The 22,450-nt window shown below is 42.3% G+C and overlaps 1 protein-coding gene across 4 annotated transcripts in view; it reads right to left on the bottom strand.

Moving 5' to 3' along the window:
- Positions 1-22,450, bottom strand: part of NBAS (NBAS subunit of NRZ tethering complex) — a 406,503-nt gene that overhangs the window by 322,473 nt on the left and 61,580 nt on the right. For all 4 annotated transcript variants that reach the window (XR_012157919.2, XM_073335981.2, XM_073335983.2 and 1 more), the window contains exons 12-15: positions 19,463-19,591; positions 7,076-7,139; positions 4,757-4,950; positions 2,770-3,027 (exon numbers count right to left, since the gene is read on the bottom strand). Coding sequence is in view for 3 of the 4 variants with exons in the window: in XM_073335981.2 (XP_073192082.2) it covers positions 2,770-3,027; positions 4,757-4,950; positions 7,076-7,139; positions 19,463-19,591 (645 nt within the window). In the remaining variant the exon portion in view is untranslated. The remainder of the gene's footprint in view (positions 1-2,769; positions 3,028-4,756; positions 4,951-7,075; positions 7,140-19,462; positions 19,592-22,450) is intronic.

The raw sequence follows: 22,450 nt of genomic DNA, 5'->3' as shown, positions 1-22,450 counted from the left end.
TTGGTCCTTTTTTTAAAAAGGACAATACTTAGGTTTAAAGAAGTATCTGGCCACTATATTCACTACTGGTCAGTCTTCTGTGCCAAAATTAAACTGGGCCTGCTGGTAAGCAGTTGATACACAAGGTACTGTAGCTCAGGACTTGGTTTAAGATTGGGAGAATTATGCAAATCCACCCTTGGAGCGAACCTGTGGGTGGAAGGCAATTTGAGAGAAAGTAACCATGAAATGAGGTCAAGATTCTAAAAAGGAGTAAGAGCAGCTGAATAAGGACAATGAACTTCAAAAAAGCAGATTTTAACCGACTCAACAAACTGAGAGGTAAGGTCCCATGGGAAGAAAAAACAAGGGAAAAATGAGTTCAGGAGAGTTGGCACTTTCTCAAGGAGACAACATTAAAGGAATAACTGCAAACTACCTCAATGAGAAGGGAAGACAGGAAAGACAGTAAGAGGACATCACGACTCCATCAGGAGCTCTTTAATGACCTGAAAATCAAAAAGGAATCCTACAAAAATAGGGAAACACAGACAAATTGGTAAGAGGAATACAAAAGAATAGCATAAGCACATAGGTATAAAATCAGAAAGGCTAAGGCACAAAATGAGTTACACCTAACAAAGGACATAAAAGGCAATAAAAAGAGGTTCCTTAAATACATTATGAGCAAGAGAAAAACAAGGGAAACTAAGTTATTTACTTAGTGGGAAAGAAGACCTAAAAACTGATGACATCAATAATGCTGATGGGTTTAATGCCTATTTTGCTTCCGTCTTCAGTAAAAAGATTAATGGTGATGAGATACTCAACACAATTACTATAACAAGAAAGGGGAAGGAACGCAAGCCAAAATAAGGAAAGAACAGGTTAAAGAATATTTAGATAAATTAAATCTATTCAAGTTGGCAGAACCTGATGAAATTCGTTCTAGGGTACTTAAGGAACTAGCTGAAGCAATCTCAGACCCATTAGCCTTATCTTTGAGATCGCACCAAGGCTAGGTGCAGTCCCAGTGGACTGGAGAAGAGCAAATATAATAGCTACATTTAAAAGATAGAACTAAGAGTAGCCAGCGAATTATACACTGGTCAGCCCAACTTTAATACCTGGAAAGACACTGAAACAAACTATTAAACAATTAATTTGTAAGCACCTAGAAGATAATAGGATTAGAAGGAATAGCCAGTATGGATTTGTTAAAAACAAACCATGCCAAACCAACCTAATTTCCTTTTTTGACAGGGTTACTGGCCTAGTGAATGGTGGGGTGGGGGGAAGCAATAAACATTATACATCTTGATTTTAGCAAGGCTTTTGATACAGTCCTACATGACATGCTCATAAGCAAAATAGGAAAATGTGGCCTACATGAATTTACGATAACCTGGTTGGAAGACTGAACTCAGAGTAGTTATCAATGGTTCACTGTTAAACTGGGAGAGTATATCTAGGAGGAGTCACACAGGCATCAGTCTTGGGTTCGTACTATTCAATATTTTCTTGGACTTGGATAATGGAATGGAGAGCATGCTTGCAAAATTTGGAGATGACACCAAGCTCGGTGGGGTTGCAAGCACTTTGAAGGATAGACTTAGAATTCAAAATGATCTAGACAAATGGAAAACTGGTCTGAAATCAATAAGATTAAATTCAATTAAGATTAAGGGCAAAGTACTACACTTAGGAAGGCAAAAATCAAATGAACAACTACAAAATGGAATGGCTAGGTGTTAATACTGCTGAAAAGGATCTGGGGGTTAGAGTGAATCATAAATTGAATATGAGTCAACAATATGATGCAGTTTTATAAAAGGCTAACGTCATTCTTGGGTGTATTAACAGGATTGTCATAGAAAAGATATGGGAGATAATTGTCCTGCTCTACTCTGCACTGATGAGGCCTCAGCTACCATACTGTTTCCATCTCTGGGCACTACACTTTAGAAAAGATGTGGAAAACAGGGAGAGAGATTAGAAGAGAGCAACAAAAGCAATAAAATATTTAAAACCCTGAACTATAAGGAAAAAAGTTTTAAAAATTGGGCATGTTTAGTCTTGAGAAAAGAAGACTGAGGGGGGACCTGATAGTTTTCAAATTCATTAAGAGCTGTTATAAAGAGGACAGGGATCAACTGTTCTCTGCATCCACTCAAGGTAGGACAAGAAATAATGGCTTACTCTGTAGCAAGGGAGAGTTGGTTAGATATTATGAAAATCTTGATAAAAACACGCGGGGGGATGCATTCAGAAAAACTAGCGGGGACAGAGGTGCAGCTAGCCCTGTAACCGTGATACCATCTATGTCAGTGGACATTACCATAGAATCAAAGAAATAAGATAGCATATCAAGTCTGTCCTCTGGCCAATACAGGATTGTTTCACTGAATATATTTACCAGGGCTTTCTCTAATCTAATTTTAAATGTCTAATGTGAGGTAGTTTAGCCCACCACCCACAGTCTAATGAATCTTATACTTTCTGCTCAAATGATCCTTAAATAACTTGTCATTTGAATTACACTAATGCAGGTTCTCTATTTTAATCATCTGCCTTCCAGCTGGTGGACACACCACGTATTGTTGATCTCTCTCTCTCTCTCTCTCTCTCTCACATACACCCCTTAGAAATACGTGGCTAGATCCTTGTATTAACAGAAAAAAATTAAAACAGGAAGGTATCAAAGCTGGTTAATGAAACAATGAAAAACAGTTATTTTATGTTAGTCTTTATTGTTGTCCTAGTCTTATGTTGCATGGGTCTCAATCTCACCTTTCTCTGGTAAAGCTCCTCTGGGGTTGTAGATCTTAAACTCACAAGGCGGTAATTCTTTGTAATAGTGCGTGAACGTTTCCGTGGAGGAGCAAATCGCTCCATTTCTGTCACAAAATACAGGCCTTGCTTTAGGTAACTGAAATATCTGGCCTTGGCAGAAGTTACATCATCTGAGTCAGAGTCATCTTCTCCTTCATCTTCTTCACCAGGCCTGCTCTCCAAGCGTAATCTCTTTGGAGCCAGTTTTATCTCGCACTACACAGAAAGACAATTCTTAAACAGTGAAATATGTTGTTAGTTTGCTCCCAAGCTGCCTCATATTGGAAAATGCTGAGCATCCACATTTCACATCAACTTCAGGATCAAGGACCTGCCCCTCCTCCCACTCCCGCACATTAAAACATTAGCTTGTAACCTATAATTTGTACTTCAAGGATGCTTCTTGGCCCTCCATCCTGGACTACAGACCTGATCCAAAGCCCACTGAAGTTAACAGAAAGACGTCCATAACTCTCAGTGGGCTACCAGTCAGACTCTGTGTCTTCTAACAGAGGCAGGAAGCCATACAGGGTGGGGAACTAAGACGAAATCCATATCAGTTCTGTTATCAGAAAAGTTAGCTAACACTTGAGTTAAACAGTATGCAAACTGAAAAATCACATATTTAATCAATAATTTGGAATTATATATCAACATACTAAGCTTCTCTCTGATTAGGTCAATGTTAACATCCTGAAGGAAGAATAAGAAGCACGTAATAAGAAGTTTTTCAGGTCTTTTAGTTAACATCATTTCCATATAATGCATCTTTTAATAGACATATTAACAAACTTGTTTACATTGCGATCATGCTGTTCTGAAACAAGTATTAGCAACAACTGTGATATAAAGGTAACTGGGGCTTGTTTGTTTTGTTTTTCATCTGTCTAGCCTGGGAAAGGGAACTGGGATGGATCACTTGATGATTACCTGTTCTGTTCATTCCCTCTGAAGCACTTGGCATTGGCCACTATGGGAATACAGGATACTGGGTTAGATGGACCTTTGGTCTCATCCAGTATGGCCATTCTTATGTTGTAAGACCAACATGTCATAAAAATGTTACAGGGAAATCAACGATTTAATTGCTTGGATTGAAATAAAATTGCAAATATACATTATTATGGAGGGCAGCAGGCTTTTTTTGGCATAATTTTAAAAAAATGAAAGAACTTTACAAAAAACACATTTTACATAGTTTGTTTTTAATAGCATTTCTTCTCCCGAAGAAGGGATAGGGACAAATACTGTATTCCCCACTCCAGTCAAACATACCCAGCATCCATGAGACTTCAGGCCAATGCGAGTTTTACTCAAGGAAGGATGACTAAGGTTTGCAGGATTTTTCATACAATTGTATATAGATATATATTTTAACATACACACAGATTGCCATTCTTGCTGTACAAATTTGTAGATACACATTTTCTTGGTTACTGTATATATCATAGAATGAAAAAAATTACACGCATGTGGACAAGTTTATTTTTCCTTCTAATTAAAATAGTTTGAAGAAAACCCATTTTTTCCAAGTAGCACAAAATTAAATAAATCAAAGAATCTATACTCAAACTAAGCAAATGTCTCAATAGAGTGGGGCCTTGTTTATTTATACTTATGACCAGAAAATACATTGCAAGTTAGCGAATTCGGAACATTAGCCAGAAAGAAGGCAACTGAAAAAGCAAAAAAATTCAAACTATTTTGTCCATTTGCTTTCATGATTTAGGATAATCCTTCAGAGTACATATGATAAAACAATTTGTAAATGCAATGAAAACATAGTAAGACAAGATTTCATTTTGGCATCAGCTATTAGAGTGGGAGAGATGGCCATCTTTCCTATAAACATTTTGGGTTGTGCACATTAGCAAAATAAAAAAAAGTGAGGTTCTATTATACTCCAGTGGGGGTTTTCTTAGTATTTTTAGCATATGTTTATTACCTCCAGGCTTAGAAATCCTCCATCATGAGTAGAAGTGACCTGAGGGGAACTTTCAAACCATTCGCATGATTTCCCCAGTAAGTTTTTTAATGTTTTCACAGATGACACAGTCAAAGCTCCAGAGCAGCGAGCCAAGATCACAGCATTTTCTGCCCACCAATTTACATCCATTAGTGGATAATATGATTCTTTATCTAAAGGAAAAAACAAAAAGCATTTCTAACAGCAAAACAAGAGCTGAAGGGACTTCAATCATTAAAAGATCTCATATGGTGGCCCAATTTAACAAATATATTCATCAGCATCACACACAGCCTTGCTTCACTAAGTTTCTATTTTACAGCAATGGTATTTTTAATTACAGTCAAATCTGTATTAACAAAAGTGAAACTGAACCATTATAGATTTTGACTTAACTGCATTACTTTTTAAATATTGCTTGAAAAAACTAATCTACCGCAAGCTGATTTACTTGCACTGAGTATGAAAGGTTTTGAGCATTTGATAAAGATTTGGTACATCACTCCTCAGGACAGCCAAGAGTGAATTTCTTTGGCAAATGCATACAGAATTACGGATGGGATCCAGAAGAAATTGCATCCAGCTGGAGGACATATCACATCTGAAAACAGAACTCTTAGAGGACCATCCAGGGAGAAAATATAGTTATTAAGATGACATTTTAAAAATAGTTACAATCTAGAATTTTACATTTTGTGGGCAACTATTTGCTTATGCAGTTAGATGTCACCCTTAAGAGAAAACAGACATCACCTTATTTTCTAAACATTACAGCACACACTCTTTTCAATTCAGTTCATTTTTGTCACTTTGAATGATTGTTGTTTGAATTTTGTTACATAGATAATACCAGAGTATATATCAGAAATTGTAGAAGTATCTGAATAGCAGCTTTTAAATTGCAGTCATATTTTATCAACAAATTTTCCTTGGGCTCTTCTTTGGTTCAGAATGCTGGCCTCTCACCAACTGGCAGTGATTTTTATACTATAGCTATGAACTGTATTAGCCAAACCCATCTCCTCAAAACAAGGTAGATGCTGTTATTTCTACTGCAAATTATACTGATCTAGTTAAATCAGTGATGTAAGCAGGTAAAAGGGACTATAATGAAACACCACCTGTATGCATCCTTGGAAGATTTCCACTCACTGATCTCAGGCAGGGATGGTGCCAAAGAGGGTTTTGTTTGTTTTAAATTAAGTCATGTAATTGGGCAAAAATAACTTTACTTTTTTGTAGCTGGACTTTTCCATTTCTCTCCTACACAAGTCTTTACTCTGATTGTGCATGCCAGGTCACTTAAGACTGTAAACTCTTAGGGGCCGGCACCACAAGTACCTTAGGAAAATGCGGTCCTGATCTATGATTGAGACCCAGAGGTACTACAGCAATACAAATAAAGTAACAAGAAGTATCAGTGGAACCATAAAGCTATTAGCTTCTTTGCCGTGAAACTACTGGCTATATAAACATTGTTCATATACTGATGTACAAGCATGGCATTAACACTGCATTTATAAATGGAAGTACATTAAAACATGCTCTCAGCTAAAATATTAACTGAAGACAAGCAGGCAGACGAACCTCCTGCAGTGTTCTAACTTGTTTCTAGCCTTTTAAAATTCATCATGCTGGTGTGCAGAGGAAGGACTGAATTAAATATGAAAAGTGTATTTAGCATTGTGGACTTCAAGGGTATGTCTACACAGCATGTTGAAGCCCGTGAGAGAAAATCTTCTCACGCCAGCACTCTAAAAATAGCTATATAGACAGCATTTTGAAGCTGCAGTTCGGGCTGGAGCTTGGGCTCTAAAGCCCACCCACCTCCCAAGGCTTTAGAAACCAAGCTCTGAGGACCTGAGCTGGGAAGCTTGCTCTCTTAGGCTCCAATATATCCCAAGAGGCCTCCTGGTGGGCTCTGCAAATTTCTGCAACATGTTATTTATTATTTCATGTATTTCCAAGACAGACAGAGACATTTTTGTTGAGCAGTAAGCCTTCCATGGAGCCATGATCCACAACCTTCTGATTTATCATGAATGAAAAAGCCCTGTATTATCTGAATCATAAATAAAAGGCTATTTCAGCTGCAAAGTATGCCTAACAGCAGATTTTAAAACGTTTGCATTGTGACACTCATTAAGCTAGGATGAACTGAAAATTCAAGAAAGATGCACAATTTTAGCAACTATCCGAGGCAAGATTTTAATTAAAACCGTTATGTTCTTTAATCAATGTAAATATTTTTTTCCAGAACATCAATGTGTAGCATAATAATTTGACTACACCACCCACCTTTTATTTTCTTCCTTTTTTCAGCAGAAAGCCTCCAATCTGGATTGATCTCATCATAACCTGGCTACAAAAAAATTAAGTTGGAATGTTACATTAACTATATTAGCAAGCAACCATCTTTAAAAAGCAAACATTTTTCCCCCTTTATAGCGAACTACTTCTCACGAAAGGTAACACCTTCAATTTTCCATTCTTAAACTGCTCTGTTATCACTGAGACTACATCTATGTAAATTCAATCCTCATTGGAATGAAATTCAAACTTCCTCCACTAGGTCAGATGTGCAAGTTGGACCCTTTCTTTAAATATTTAATTCAGAAATATAGGAACTGCACAATGGATCAGACCAATGGTCCATCTAATACAGTATCCTGCCTAGCACCATGTCCCACATAAGAAACCAGGATCCATCAACAGATAACCCAATGATTCACTTATCTAAGCAGCGTTCTAGGGCAATGGTTACCCATGAATTTCTCAAATACAGGAAATCCGGTTAAGCTGCCCACTTTCCCAAACTACATGTGATTTGTTTAACCTGAAGTGTTTTAAGAGAACAACTACTGGTTATAAATCATAGAACACAAGTGTCACTCTGAATTCTCCTGTGTCTTAGGAACCCAGGATCATGTGTTATAGTTGGTTATCTCTGTAACATTTTCCTTGTAGGACTAATGTAGCAGAGGAACCAGCAGTATTTAGTGACCTCTGCACCTGCAGCTCCTTCCTTTAAGCCCTGGAATAGATTTTTCTTCATCTTGGAAAGAGCATACAAAGATGTACAGTAAGAGAGTGATGCTGAATCTCATACAGTGAGGTGTCACAGTATGTGAAAGAAAAAACAGCTTCTATTATTTACTGAGTACAGTCAGGATGTATGACACAATGAAGGTAGGCCAAAAAGTTTGCCCACCCCTACTCTGAGGGCCACATCCGCATTCCAAAACTGTAGGGAGGGCCAGGTAGAGAAAGCTGTGCGTCCCCAAACAGCCTGGCCCCTGCCCCCTATCCGCCCCCTCCCACTTCCCGCCCCCCTGCCTGCCCCCCCTCAGAACCTCCGACCCATCCAACTCTCCACTCCCCGTTCCCTTACCATGCCGCTCAGAGCACCAGGACTGGCAGCCGTGCCACCTGTCCAAAACCAGCCACGCCACCGCACAATCTAGAGCACCAGGGCGGGCAGGCCGGCGGACGCAGGTGCACTGCCCGGCAGGAGTTCGCAGCCCCGCCGCCCAGAGTGCTGGTAGCACGGCGAGCTGAGGCTGTGGGGGTGGGGGGAACAGCAGGGGATAGGCCGGGGGCTAGCCTCCCTGGCCGGGAGCTCCAAGGCCAGGCAGAACGGTCCTGCGGGCCATAGTTTGCCCACCTCTGAGATAGAGGATATAGCGGCCATGCCCCAAGCAATTTACAACACCAAAAGGACACCTCTTGACACTGAAACACCAGACTGGCTCCAGTTTCGGTGCAGTGGAAAGTCTGGGATTTGGTTGATGTTGTTTTTCTGTTTTGTTTTTAAAAGGAACACAAAAGCACATTGGAATGACCTGGGTTTTGTTTTTGTTTGGTTTTTTGCATGCCAGTTCTCATCCGACATTTTATGAAACCAAAACGTTTCTGTGCAAAATAGGTAGAAGTTGCATATTTCTGAAATGTTTTGTCCTATAAAAAACTGTTGCTAACCTTTCTGTAGCTGTTATTCTTCGAGATGTGTTGCTCATGTCCATTCCACGTTAGGTGTGCGCACGCTGCATGCAGTCACCAGAGATTTTTCCCTCAGTGGTATCCGTCAGGCTGCTCTAGCACCCTCTGGTGCCAAGCACTCATGTGCCGATATAAGAGCCCCAGCCAGCCCCGCACTCTCTGAGTTCCGTCTTGCCAGCTAACTCCAAGACATGGACAGGAGGATGGGTTGTGGAATGGAAATGAGCATCGCATCTCAAAGGACAACAGCTACGGAAAGGTTAGTAACTGTTTTTTCTTCTTCGAGTGCTTGTTCTTGCCCATTCCACATTAGATGACTTTCAAGCAGTACGCAAGGAGGTGGGCTCGGAGTTCATGGGCATGCAGATTGCAACACTGCTCTACCAAAGTTGGCATCATCCCTAGCCTGCTGAGTAATGGCATAGTGGGAGGAGAAAGTATGCACCGACGACCAAGTCACTTCTCTGCAGAAGTTTTGGATCAGGAACTGGGACAGATGAAGCCTGAGCTCTCGTCAAATGGGATGTCAAGATGGCAGGAGGTGGGACACCCCTGCTCATAGAACGTACGAATGCAGGAAGCAATCCAGGATGAGATTCTCCAGGCCAAAACTGGTAGGCAATTCATCCTGTCTGCTACTGCCCCAAAGAGCTGCGTGGATTTACAGAATGACTTGGTTCTCTCAACGTAGAAGGCGAGGACACATCAAACCTCCAATGTATGGAGATGCTGCTCCTCCATATTTTTGTGCAGTTTTGGAAAGAAAACAGGCAGGAAAATAGCCTGATTACTATGAAACTGTGAGACCACCTTTGGCAGGAACACTGGGTAGAGGTGCAGTTGAGTCTTCTCCTTAACACTGTATATAGGGATTCTGAAATAAGGGTCAAGAGTTCTGAGACCCTCCTGGCTGAGGTAATCATTACCAGGAAGGCAACCTTCTAGGACAGATATGAGGGAGAGCATGATACCAGCAACACAAACGGAGGGCCCATGAGTCTTGACAAGACTAGGTTTAGGGCCCACAGTGGAATGGGTTCACGAATTTCAATGTAAAGTCTCTCTAATCCCTTGAAGAAGCGAATGGACATTTCGCCTGAGAAGACCAACCTACTGTCCACCGGAGGATGGAAGCCTGAGATTGCCGCTAGATGCGCCTTGAACAATGAAATGGCTAGGCCCTGTTGTTTCAGATGGAGCAGTTACTCCAGGTTGAACTGGAGGAGTGGCCGAGTTGGTAAGAGGCCTCGTTGGGATGATCAAACCAAGAAACATTTCCATTTGGTGAAGTAAGTCACTCTAGTAGATGGTTTCATACTACCTAGCAAGACCTGGCAGACTTCTTCTGAACAGGCCAGCTCCGCCAGATTCAACCATGGAGCTTCCACATGGTCAGGTGAAGGGCCTTGAGGTTCAGGTGGAGCAAATGGCCGTGATCTTGCAAATATCAGGTCCAGGAGGAGAGGGAGCAGCAATGGGGCTGCTACTGACAGATCCAGTAGCGTGCCAAATCAGTGTCGGCACAGCCATGCAGGAGCTATAAGAATAACCACCCTTGCTTTGTCTCACTTGACTTTCAGAAGGACCTTGTGTACCAGAGGAACGGACGGAAATGCATAGAACAGGAGCTCTGTCAATGGAAGTAGGAAGGCATCTGTAAGCGAGCCTGGCATGTGACCCCGCAGTGAGCAAAACTGCTGGCATTTCCTGTTCTGCTTGACTCCAAAGAGATCTACAAAAGGAAATCCCCATCTCTGGAGGATGGATCTAGCTACGTCAGGGTGAAGAGGCCACTCGTGGTGAAAGAAGAAAGACCTGCAGAGGTGATCTGCCAGAGTGTTCTGGGCTCCAAGAAGGTGAGACACACTTCAAGGTGGATGGAGTGCTTCGCACAGAAGTCTCACAGGCCTCTTGACAGAGGGTGAACAAGCATGCCCCTCCCTGCCTGTTGATGTAAAACATGGCTGCTGCATTGTCCATGAGCACTTGCACTACTTTGCCCACAATCTGGGGTAGAAACACCAGCACGCTAGGTGGACTGCTCTGAGCAACTGACATTTATATGCAATGAGAGCTCATCCTAGGACCACAGGCCCAGAAACCTGAAGTGTTCAAGGTGATCCCCCACAACCCAGAGTGAATACATCCAAGATTAGGGATACTGATGACTGAGGACTGACAAAGGGGATGTCCGCACTAACCGGTTGGGGACGATTCCACAGTCGAGGGAAACGAGAATTGGGGTGGGAACTGTAACCACCAAGTCCAAGTGATGGCGGCTCGGTGAGTACACCAAGGCCAGCCAAGCTTGAAGGGGTCTGAGGTGCAGTCTTGCATGTTGTACCACATAAGTACACACGGCCATGTGACCTAAAAGTTTGAGGCAGAAAGAGGCTGTCAGAGACAGTGTGGGCCTTGACTTTCGATATCACAGCCGACACTGTCGGGAAGTGAGCCTCTGGGAGAAAGGCTCTGGCTTGGGTAGAACTGAGCATGGCAACGAGAGTTGACTTTTGCTAATTTATCAATAGACCCATGGCTCGGAAAGTAGCTAGAACCAGAAAAATGCTGACTCTCACCTGAGCCTTGGACTGGCCCTTGATTAGCCAGTCATTGAGATAAAGGTAGACTTGAACACCTTGCCTTCTGATTAAAGCCGCTACCACCACCACCACCACGCATTTTGTAAAAACCCTTCCAACAGGCCGAAGAGGAGGACAGTAAATTGGTAGTAGGTCTGGTTTACAATGAATCTGAGGAACCTTCTGTGGCCCTGGAAAATGGAGATATTTGTCTTTCAAGTCGAGGGCAGCATACCAGTCCCCTGGATCCAGAGAAGGAATAATGGAGGCCAGGGAGACCATGCAGAACCTCAGTTTCTTGAGATAACTATGGAGGCGCCTCGGGTCTAGGATGGGTCAAAGATCCCCTTTGGCCTTTGGGATCAGGAAATAGAAGGAGTAAAACCCTATCACTCTCAAGTTCTGAGGAAACCTACTCCACAGCCCCTACCCAAAGGAGGGCTTACACCTTGTCAAGGTTCCTCCCCCACTCTGAACGCTAGGGTACAGATGTGGGGACCTGCATGAAAACCTCCTAAGCTTATCTTTACCAGCTTAGGTCAAAACTTCCCCAAGGTACAAAATATTCCACCCTTTGTCCTTGGAAACTAATACTGGTTACTGGGGAAGAGCTGTTTGGACACGTCTTTCCCCCCAAAATACTTCCCAAAACCTTGCACCCCACTTCCTGGACAAGGTTTGGTAAAAAGCCTCACCAATTTGCCTAGGTGACTACAGACCCAGACCCTTGGATCTTAAGAACAATGAACAATCCTCCCAACACTTACTTGCACCCCCCCTTTCCTGGGAAATGTTGGATAAAAAGCCTCACCAATTTGCATAGGTGACCACAGACCCAAACCCTTGGATCTGAGAACAATGAAAAAAACATTCCGTTTTCTTACAAGAAGACTTTTAGTAGAAATAGAAGTAAATAGAAGTAAAGAAATCCCCTCTGTAAAATCAGGATAGTAGATACCTTACAGGGGAATTAGATTCAAAACATAGAGAATCCCTCAAGGCAAAACTTTCGTTTCCTCTTGTTTTTTCCTACCCCCCCCCCCAGATGTTCTGGTTTAACTTGGATTTAAACCTGGAGAATGGTCAGTTTAGATGAGCTATTACCAGCAGGAGAGTGAGTTTGTGTGTGTATGGGGGTGGGGGGGATGTGAGAAAACCTTGATCTATGCAGGAAATAGCCCGACTTGATTATGTAAAGAGTTGTCACTTTGGATGGGCTAGCACCAGCAGGAGAGTGAATTTGTGTGGGGGGGTGGAGGGTGAGAAAACCTGGATTTGTGCTGGAAATGTCCCACCTGTTGATCACTTTAGATAAGCTATTACCAGCAGGACAGTGGGGTGGGAGGAGGTATTGTTTCATGATTTCTGTGTGTATATAAAGTCTGCTGCAGTTTCCACGGTAAACATCTGATGAAGTGAGCTGTAGCTCACGAAAGCTCATGCTCAAATAAATTGGTTAGTCTCTAAGGTGCCACAAGTACTCCTTTTCTTTTGGCGAATACAGACTAACACGGCTGTTCCTCTGAAACAGACAGAAATAGTTATTCTATTCAGCATAATTCTTTTCTCAGCCATTTAAAGAAATCATAATCTAACATATACCTAGCTAGATTACTTACTAAAAGTTCTAAGACTCCATTCCTGGTCTATCCCCAGCAAAAACAGCATATAGACAGACAGACAGATCCTTTGTTTCTCTCCCTCCTCCCAGCTTTTGAAAGTATCTTGTCTCTTGTCTCCTCATTGGTCATTTTGGTCAGGTGTCAGCGAGGTTACCTTTAGCTTCTTAAGCCTTTACAGGTGAGAGGAGTTTTCCTCTGGCCAGGAGAGATTTTAAAGGGGTTTACCCTTCCCTTTATATTTATGACACACCTCCAGGATGAGAAGCTGCTCATGAGAAGGGTCACTGAAGAGGGATGAGGAGGAGATGGAAGAAAGCTGAAGGGAATAACCTTCCTCCACCATACTCGGCACCCAACTGTCCGAGGTGATGAGGGACCAGGCCGGGCTAAAGTAGGAAAGACAGTCTGAGAAAACAAAAGGGTGGGCAGAATTGGTATTAGAAACTGATATAATGTCCTCAGGTGCCCCTTCAAAAGTTATGTTTGGGGCATCCCAGATATGTGCGAGCCCAATAACGAGGCTCAGGTGGAAGGGAGTGGTTGCCTGTGCTTATAACCCCTGCTGCATTTCTTTAACAGGTGTTGGCAAGGTGACGGAGCTGAGATGACTGGTTGCTGAGGCCTGAAGTGCTTCCTTGAAGTGCCACGGTATCATAGAGTCAAAGGAATGGAAGGGATCTTGAGAGGTTATCTAGTCCAGTCCCCTTCACTCATGCAGGACTAAGTATTATCTAGACCATCCCTGAGCAGGTCTAACCTACTCTTAAAACTCTCCAATGATGGAGATTCCACAACCTCCCTGGGCAATTTATTCCAGTGCTTAGCCCCCCTGACAGTTACGAAGTTTCTCCAAATGTCCAACCTAAACCGCCCTTGCTGCAATTTATGCCCATTGCTTCTTGTCCTATCCTCAGAGGTTAAGGAGAACAATTTTTTTCCATCCTCCTTGTAACAACCTTTTATGTACTTGAAAACTTTTGAAAGTATCTTGTCCGCTCTCAGTCTTGTCTTCTCCAGACTAAACAAACACAATTTTTTTCAGTCTTCCCTCATCGGTCATGTTTTCCAGACCTTTAATTTTTTTTTTTGGCTCTTCTCTGGACTTCCTCCAATTTGTTTACATCTTTCCTCAAATGCGCACCCAGAACTGGACACAATACTCCAGTTGAGACTTAATCAGCATGGAGTAGACCAGAAGAATTACTTCTTGTGTCTTGCTTACAAATACTCCTACTAATACATCCCAGAATTGTGTTTGCTTTTTTTGCAACAGTGTTACGCTGTTGACGCATATTTCACTTGTGATCCACTATGGCCCCCAGATCCCTTTCTGCAGTACTCCTTCCTAAGTAGTCATTTTCCATTTTGTATGTGTGCAACTGATTGTTCCTTCCTAAGTGGAATTCTTGACATTTGTCTTTATTGAAGTTCATCCTATTTACTTCAGACCATTTCTCCAGTTTCTCCAGATCATTTTGAATTTTAATGCAATCCTCCAAAGTACTTGCAACTCCTCCCAGCTTGCTATCGTCCACAAACTTTATAAGTGTACTCTCTATGCCATTATCTAAATCATTGATGAAGATATTGAACAGAACTGGACTCAGGACTGATCCCTGAGGGATCCTACTTGATATGCCCTTTCAGCTTGACTGTGAAATACTGATAACTACTCTCTGGGAATGGTTTTTCAATCAGTTACACACCCACCTTATAGTAGCTCCATCTAGGTTGTATTTCCCTAGTTTGTTTATAAGCAGATCATTTGAGACAGTATCAAAAGCCTTACTAAAGTCAAGATATACCACATCTACTGCTTCCTCCTTATCCACAAGGCTTGTACCCAGTCAAAGAAAGCTACTAGGTTCGTTTGACACAATTTGTTCCTGACTAATCCGTGATGACTGTTACGTGTTTACAAACTGATTGCTTAATTATTTGCTCCATTATCTTTCCGGGTACAGAAGTTAAACTGATAGAGGTCCAGGGACCTGAGGATGGCCCTGTAATCTTTCTGTCCATGTAGTCTTGCATCCATCTTGGCTGAGAAGAGGGAAATTCACTCAAACGGAAGGTCCTGATTGGCCTGCTTAACCTCTGGAGGCAGTCCCAAGGATTGGAGCCAAGAGCATCCTCTCATGATCATCACTGATGCCACTGTTCTGGTAGCCATGTCAGGGCACCTAGGGCAGCCTGGAGGGAGGCCCTGGCTATGGTCTTCCTTTCCTCCACCAGAGCAGAAAGTTTCTGCCTGGAATCCTGGGGCAGTGAGTTCCTGAATTATGACATGGAGTCCCAGACATTACAGTCATGCCTCCCAAGCAAGGTCTGCTGATTGGAGATGCAGAGCTGTAACCCACCAGTAGAATAAATCTTTCTACCAAACAGGTCCAACTTCTTGGAGTCCTTTGGCTTGGGGAACGCATCTTACAGGCCTTGCCTGTCTCTTTCATTGGCCGCTCCAACCACAAGGGACCCAGGAAGGGGATGGGAATATAAGTATTTCTACCCCTTAGCAGGGGTATAAGTGGGGGCCAGATAGGATATGGTCTGCCATAGGGACTGACTGGACCTATAACGGCTTCATTGAGGGGGTAGGGCCACCTTTGACAGGGCTGCTGCGACCAAGATGTTGCTCACGCTGTGTGTGGACTCTTTAAGCACCTCCACTTCTAGCACTAGGTTAGAAGCCACACTTTTCAATAGCCCCTGGTGAGCTCTAAAGTTATCCTACGGCACCGAGCTGCTCAGCCCTGACACAGCTTCTTCTGGGGAGGAGGCGGTGGCCTGCACTGGCAGGGGGCCTTCCTCCTCCTCTTCTGCACCAATCACATCACACAGCACCAAGTCCTGAGTATCAGTACCCGGCTCAATACCAGAGTCCAGGTCGGATGCCGGATGGTTCTATCAGACACCCCCAAGTATGAACGTGTGGAACCCCATGGATTCCAAAAAGGCCATTAGACCTGCGCAGACCACATGCCCACCAAGCCAGGTGCCTGAGAGAGCACCCGCACCAGGATCTGATGGGACACAGATCAGGTACTGGTAACAGCCCCTTGGTTGGGTGTATGACTCCAGGTCCGACTCCAAGGACGAGTCAATTTGCATGGGACCAGTACCCCTTGCTTCTGCCAGTCAGTGCTGAGGATCTGGGGAACAGTGCTGGAGCTCAGGGCAACATGCTCCCTTCTGCTCAATGATCTCGCTGGTGCCAGAACTTGCCCCGCCAGTACTACCAGTACTGGTCAGCACAACCCCGCTGGCGCTACGATGTCTCCCTGGTGTCAGTAGATGGTCTTACACTGGACTCAATGGCCCCTACGAGCAGGGCGGAGTTGACGGTGCCGTGTGTGGAGCGGGGGCAGAGGAGTGGTCCAATGCAGGTTGCACTCCGCTGCACTCCTCGTGTTTATCCTTCCTTGGCCCTGGGAAGTGCCCCCTCTCAGACCGTTGTTTTGTGCTTCTTCCTTGGCATCAATGAAGGAGAAAGGTGCCGAGAAATCCATGCTGCCAGAGTAGCACTTCGCACCAATGCCGAGGTATTCAGTACCGAATCTGACCGGCTTTGCTCCGAAGCCTGTTGGAGTGCAGCTTCCATCAGGACAGACCTTAGTCTAGCCTCCCTGTCCTTTTTCGTATGACACTTGAACTGGCAACAGCATCTGGCAACACTCTCACACATGAGCCTCCCCCAGACACTTCAGACAGCTGGAGTGTGGGTCGCTCACCAACATGAGCTTGCCGCAGGAGACAAATGGTTCGAAGCTGAGAGCATACTCCTCTAAACAACTGAGGGGGAGTCAGGGAGGGGTGGGTCTAACAATATACACTACTGCTAAAAGAAATAAACTGAACGTAACTAAACTAGCAAAGAAAAGAAGAAATAACAGAACCACCAGATGAACGCCTTGCCAAGGCAAGAAGAGTTGTTCCAGCGACCATCACAGACAGTAAGAAGGAACTGAGAGGGTGCGGGGCTGCCCAGGCCCCTTATATCAGTGCATGAGCACATGGCACCAGTGGGCACTAGAGCCAACCCAATGGATACCACTGAGGGAAAAATGTCCAGTGACTGTGCACGCGGCACAAGCACACCTAACATGGAATGGACAGGAGCAAGCACTCGAAGAAGAAATAGCCATTATAATTCAACACCAACTGATATATGTATAACATATATAAAAATAGTTTTAAAACAGGCTCTGCATGAGGCAGGTTCGTCAGTACATTCTTATATCACCTTCTACTGGAACATGCATAAAATTATGAAAACGGTTTCACCGGCAAATGAGTAATAGGTAGTAAACATCCTGGGGCAAAACCTCAACACAAATGTAGATCTTGTAAGCGCAAAAAATACAAAAATTACATCGTTTCTTTTCCCAAAATTTCAACAAATTCTTTGAAGTGCTGTTCTCTATGTAAATTAGAACTATATCTTGGAGCCTAAATGTCGTTACCAGATAGGACTGCTTAATGTTAACAATATAAACAAAGACTGGATCTGGTCACGGCAGTCACAAACATGCATCTCCTAGGCTTGAGCCAAGATATTTCTCTCTCTCACACACACACACACACCACGATGACAGTGGACATCCAAACTTTTGGCTTGCTATGGTCGTAGGCCATATTTGGAGTGTAGTGTCATCTTTTAGAGTATTTTATGAACCGCAATCCTCTTCACATATTAGTAAGACTTATGAAATGAGTCCCAGTGAGTGTTCCGGTCACTTATTATGGAAGACTTAATTGGAAATGCTCCTCATAATGCCCAGATATGGAAATAATCAGGAAAACACTTTAAAAAAAAATCAATGAAAATCTATATCCACATACCATTTAAAAAAAAAAAAGCTCTATGTTGGAGCTTGTGGTGTCTGCTGTGCAACTCATGAACTGTAGAAGAGTTCAACATATTGTGGGAGCAGGTAGATGTATTTCATATAGACAAAGAGAAGCTGAGGTATTTAAATCATCTTACAAAAGTGATCATAAACTGTAGAAAATATTTTATATCATGAGCCCTAAAGTAGTCAGTATGTTGTGCAGAAAGATATTGGGTGACAGTAAATCACAGTGAACCACCAGTAATTGAAGATATTACATAACAGCATAGGTTGGGAATTCATTCATCAACATATGGACTTTGTAGACTAAGAAAGAACAGTGAGTCTGTGAATTGAACAACCCTAAAACAAATTAGAGCGACATTTATACACAAGACATATAAACAAATTCTGTGGATACAAATGTACATAGAAAATGTCAAGGATAATTCTTCTAACTCACATATTTGGACACCGAACATCCTGTCTGGTTCCAAAATCTGTTCAGTCCCACAGCCTGTTCCATGCAAGTAGACCCTTGCATCTAATGGCTAAAATATCAAAGTACTTTTTCAAACTGGCCTAAAACATGAAATGTTCCCTCCTAGATGCACAGTATGAAATCAGATCAGTGCATCAGCTACATGCCATTAACCAAAAAAGTCCACCATCTAGGCATGCACCTAAAAGTAGGCAGAATTAGAGCAGACTCAGATATGAACTCTGGTTTTCAAAAGCAAGTACTGGATGGACAGACAGTGCACTCTATCCTATAAAATGGATCATGCCTGATTTTTAAAGACATTAACTGAACACTATACACCACATGTAGTAAGAGAGACAAAGCTTATGTCAGTATCTAATACTTAAGAAATGGTTTCCAAAATCAGGCAGGAGAAGTCAGAGTTCTTTGTGTTCATGATTCCAGATCTGCCATTTTTCAAACTGTAAGCAGATGCCTTTTCATCATTAACTGACAACTCCAGCACACTGTATGGTTGAAGCAATAAGCAGTTTATTTAGGATTTTCGTGTGGAAAATCTAACTGGCCTAACACTGAAACTACTGTACTGGCACAAAGATTAGTTAACATTACTATGGTTGTCTTTATTGTACTGAATTTCATGCTTACGAAAACTAAGACAAATTGTATTAGGTAGAGCATAGCTTTTTGATTTCATCATTTGAAAAGCAAGCCCTTCTGGAGTGTCATTGTTCAGGAGAGAAGTACTACTTAACCAGGGTAAAAGACTAATGCATTAGCCGACTGCACCACGTAGTCCTCCAGAACTATAAACTTGAAAGGCTACATATTCAACTGATTTGTGTTTTGAAACAGTGTTTCAGTTTACCTGCATCTGTTTATTTTACTCTCTTCATGCTTTTGGGGTTTGTCAACTACATATTATTTTCAACACTTTCAACTTTTAACTCATTCCAATATCACCACTGTTTTTCAACTGAAAGGCCCCTCACCTCAAAGCTGCAGAAGACATTAAAATTAGAGCATCAGTAAAAATAGGGCACCTTGTAAACAAGCAAATAAATGGAAAGAAATATTGGTAGCTAAGATTACAGATATCCAGAACATCTCTCAATCCCTAGAAAAGCTAAACTCATGATATTTATTATATTTAAATGTCCATGTACCTGGTCGCTTTGATCCCATTCTCCTTGTAGCTTGAGAGATGGGATTCCCCAGATGGTCAGTTTTCCTGAGAAGTGGATAGCTGCCAGAAGAGTTCCATCAGGAGAAAGATTCATCTTAAAAACTCCATCCTGCCCAACCAATTTAATAAAGAGTGTAAAAAGAAACCAAGACTCACAGTAAGACTAGGCTAAATTCAGTTCAGCATACAGACTAACTTTTCCCTTTATTTTAGGGCCACAATTTCTTATTTGTATGGGTGTTTTAAATTACAAATATCTAGCATACTATAAAAATGAAATATATGCTGTATTTCATTTTTTAATGTAAGTAAAGGAATATAAAAAGTTTAGTAATACAGGTAGGAAGTATTCTACCTATCGATATTACTGGACACCTTTGTTTGTTAATTACAGGACCAAAATGATCCTTAAGATACAATAAATAAGATGGGGAAATAGTGTAGTCTTTTGACTACAGTGAGCATGCAAGAGGGAGAAAGAGACAGTTCTTTGATTGGTGTTTGGTGATTAGAGCTAGGATAGGGTGGATAAAAAAAATCTCTTTTTTTCAATCAAAATAATCTTATTTTAATGAGATTTTTTAATGTAAATACATTTTTCTTTTTAAAAACCTTTCAAAATTAAATTTGAAATTATGACAGCCTATGTTAAAGCCTAAAAACCCAATATAATCTATTAAAATGATTTAAATTACATAAAAATAATAATATTCAAGCAGTATATGTTTGCTACCAAAGTTAGAGCAAAGTTAAACCAATGAAATAATGGAAAAATCACTGGCTAAGCACCCTGTACTAGAGCGTCTGTTGAAGTGCTAAACCAGCTTTTGACAGAAGTAGCTTTTTCTGCAGGTAAAGAGAGAATATTCTCTTCATTTCAGTTTATTCAACTAGTTCAGTTCAAGGACAAGTTAATTCAAAACTGAGAACCAATTAGGAGTTGAAAAAGAGAATAGCTTGTTTTTCTATTCCAAGTTATGAATAAAAATGAAGTGTGAAGGGCCTTGAAAGACATGATTACCAGAAATTATCAGTTAAATTCAGTAACTACAACAGAGAACACTCCATTTGTTTAATAAATCAGTTAATTTTAAATATAAAACACATTTTGATAAACTTTTTTTTTCTTACAAAAAGAAAAGGAGTACTTGTGGCACCTTAGAGATTAACAAATTTATTTGTGCATAAGCTTTTGTGAGCTACAGCTCACTTCATCAGATGCATTCAGTGGAAAATTCAGTGGGGAGATTTTTATATATATATAGAACATGAAACAATGGGTATTACCATACACACTGTAACCAGAGTGATCACTTAAGCTGAGCTCTTTCCAGCATCATCAAGGATCTACAACCTATCCTGAAGGACAACCCATCACTCTCACAGATCTTGAGAGACAGGCCAGTCCTTGCCTACAGACAGCCCCACAACCTGAAGCAAATACTCACCAGCAACCACACACCACACAACAGAATCACTAACCCAGGAACCTATCCTTGCAACAAAACCCGTTGCCAACCGTGTTCACATATCTATTCAGGGGACACCATCATAGGGCCTAATCACATCAGCCACACTATCAGAGGCTTGTTCACCTGCACATCTACCAATGTGATATAGGCCATCATGTGCCAGCAATGCCCCTCTGCCATGGACATTGGTCAAACTGGACAGTCTCTACATAAAAGAGTAAATGGACACAAATCAGACATCAAGAATTATAACATTCAAAAACCAGTCGGAGAACACTTCACTCTCTTTGGTCACTCGATTACAGACCTAAAAGTGGCAATACTTCAACAAAAAAACTTCAAAAACAGACTCCAAAGAGAGACTGCTGAATTGGAATTAATTTGCAAACTGGATACAATTAACTTAGGCTTGAATAAAGACTGGGAGTGGATGGGCCATTACACAAAGTAAAACTATTTCCCCATGTTTATCCCTACCCCCCACCGTTCCTCAGACGTTCTTGTCAACTGCTGGAAATGACCCACCTTGATTATCACTACAAAAGGGTCCCCCCCCCGCTCTCCTGCTGGTAATACCTCACCTTAAGTGATCACTTTTGTTACAGTGTGTATGGTAACACCCATTGTTTCATGTTCTCTAGGCCCTGGTCTACACTAGGAGTTGAAGTCGAATTTAGCAGCGTTAAATCGATGTAAACCTGCACCCGTCCAAATGATGAAGCCCTTTATTTCGACTTAAAGGGCTCTTAAAATCGATTTCCTTACTCCACTCCTGACAAGTGGATTAGCGCTTAAAGCGACCTTGCCGGCTCGAATTTGGGGTACTGTGGACACAATTCGAAGGTATTGGCCTCCGGGAGCTATCCCAGAGTGCTCCATTGTGACCGCTCTGGACAGCACTCTCAACTCAGATGCACTGGCCAGGTAGACAGGAAAAGAACCGCGAACTTTTAAATCTCATTTCCTGTTTGGCCAGCGTGGCAAGCTGCAGGTGACCATGCAGAGCTCATCAGCACAGGTGACCATGATGAAGTCCCAGAATCGCAAAAGAGCTCCAGCATGGACTGAACGGGAAGTACGGGATCTGATCGCTGTTTGGGGAGAGGAATCCGTGCTATCAGAACTCCGTTCCAGTTTTCGAAATGCCAAAACCTTTGTGAAAATCTCCCAGGGCATGAAGGACAGAGGCCATAACAGGGACCCGAAGCAGTGCCGCGTGAAACTGAAGGAGCTGAGGCAAGCCAACCAGAAAACCAGAGAGGCGAATGGCCGCTCCAGGTCAGAGCCCCAAACATGCCGCTTCTATGATGAGCTGCATGCCATTTTAGGGGGTTCAGCCACCACTACCCCAGCCGTGTTGTTTGACTCCTTCAATGGAGATGGAAGCAATACGGAAGCAGGTTTTGGGGACGAAGAAGATGATGAGGTTGTAGATAGCTCACAGCAAGCAAGCGGAGAAACCGGTTTTCCCGACAGCCAGGAACTGTTTCTCACCC

The sequence above is a fragment of the Lepidochelys kempii genome, chromosome 3 (assembly GCF_965140285.1).
Source record: "Lepidochelys kempii isolate rLepKem1 chromosome 3, rLepKem1.hap1, whole genome shotgun sequence".
Taxonomy (NCBI): Eukaryota; Metazoa; Chordata; order Testudines; family Cheloniidae; genus Lepidochelys; species Lepidochelys kempii.
Note: the sequence above shows the minus strand (reverse complement) of the source record. Positions and strands in the feature narration are given on the sequence as shown.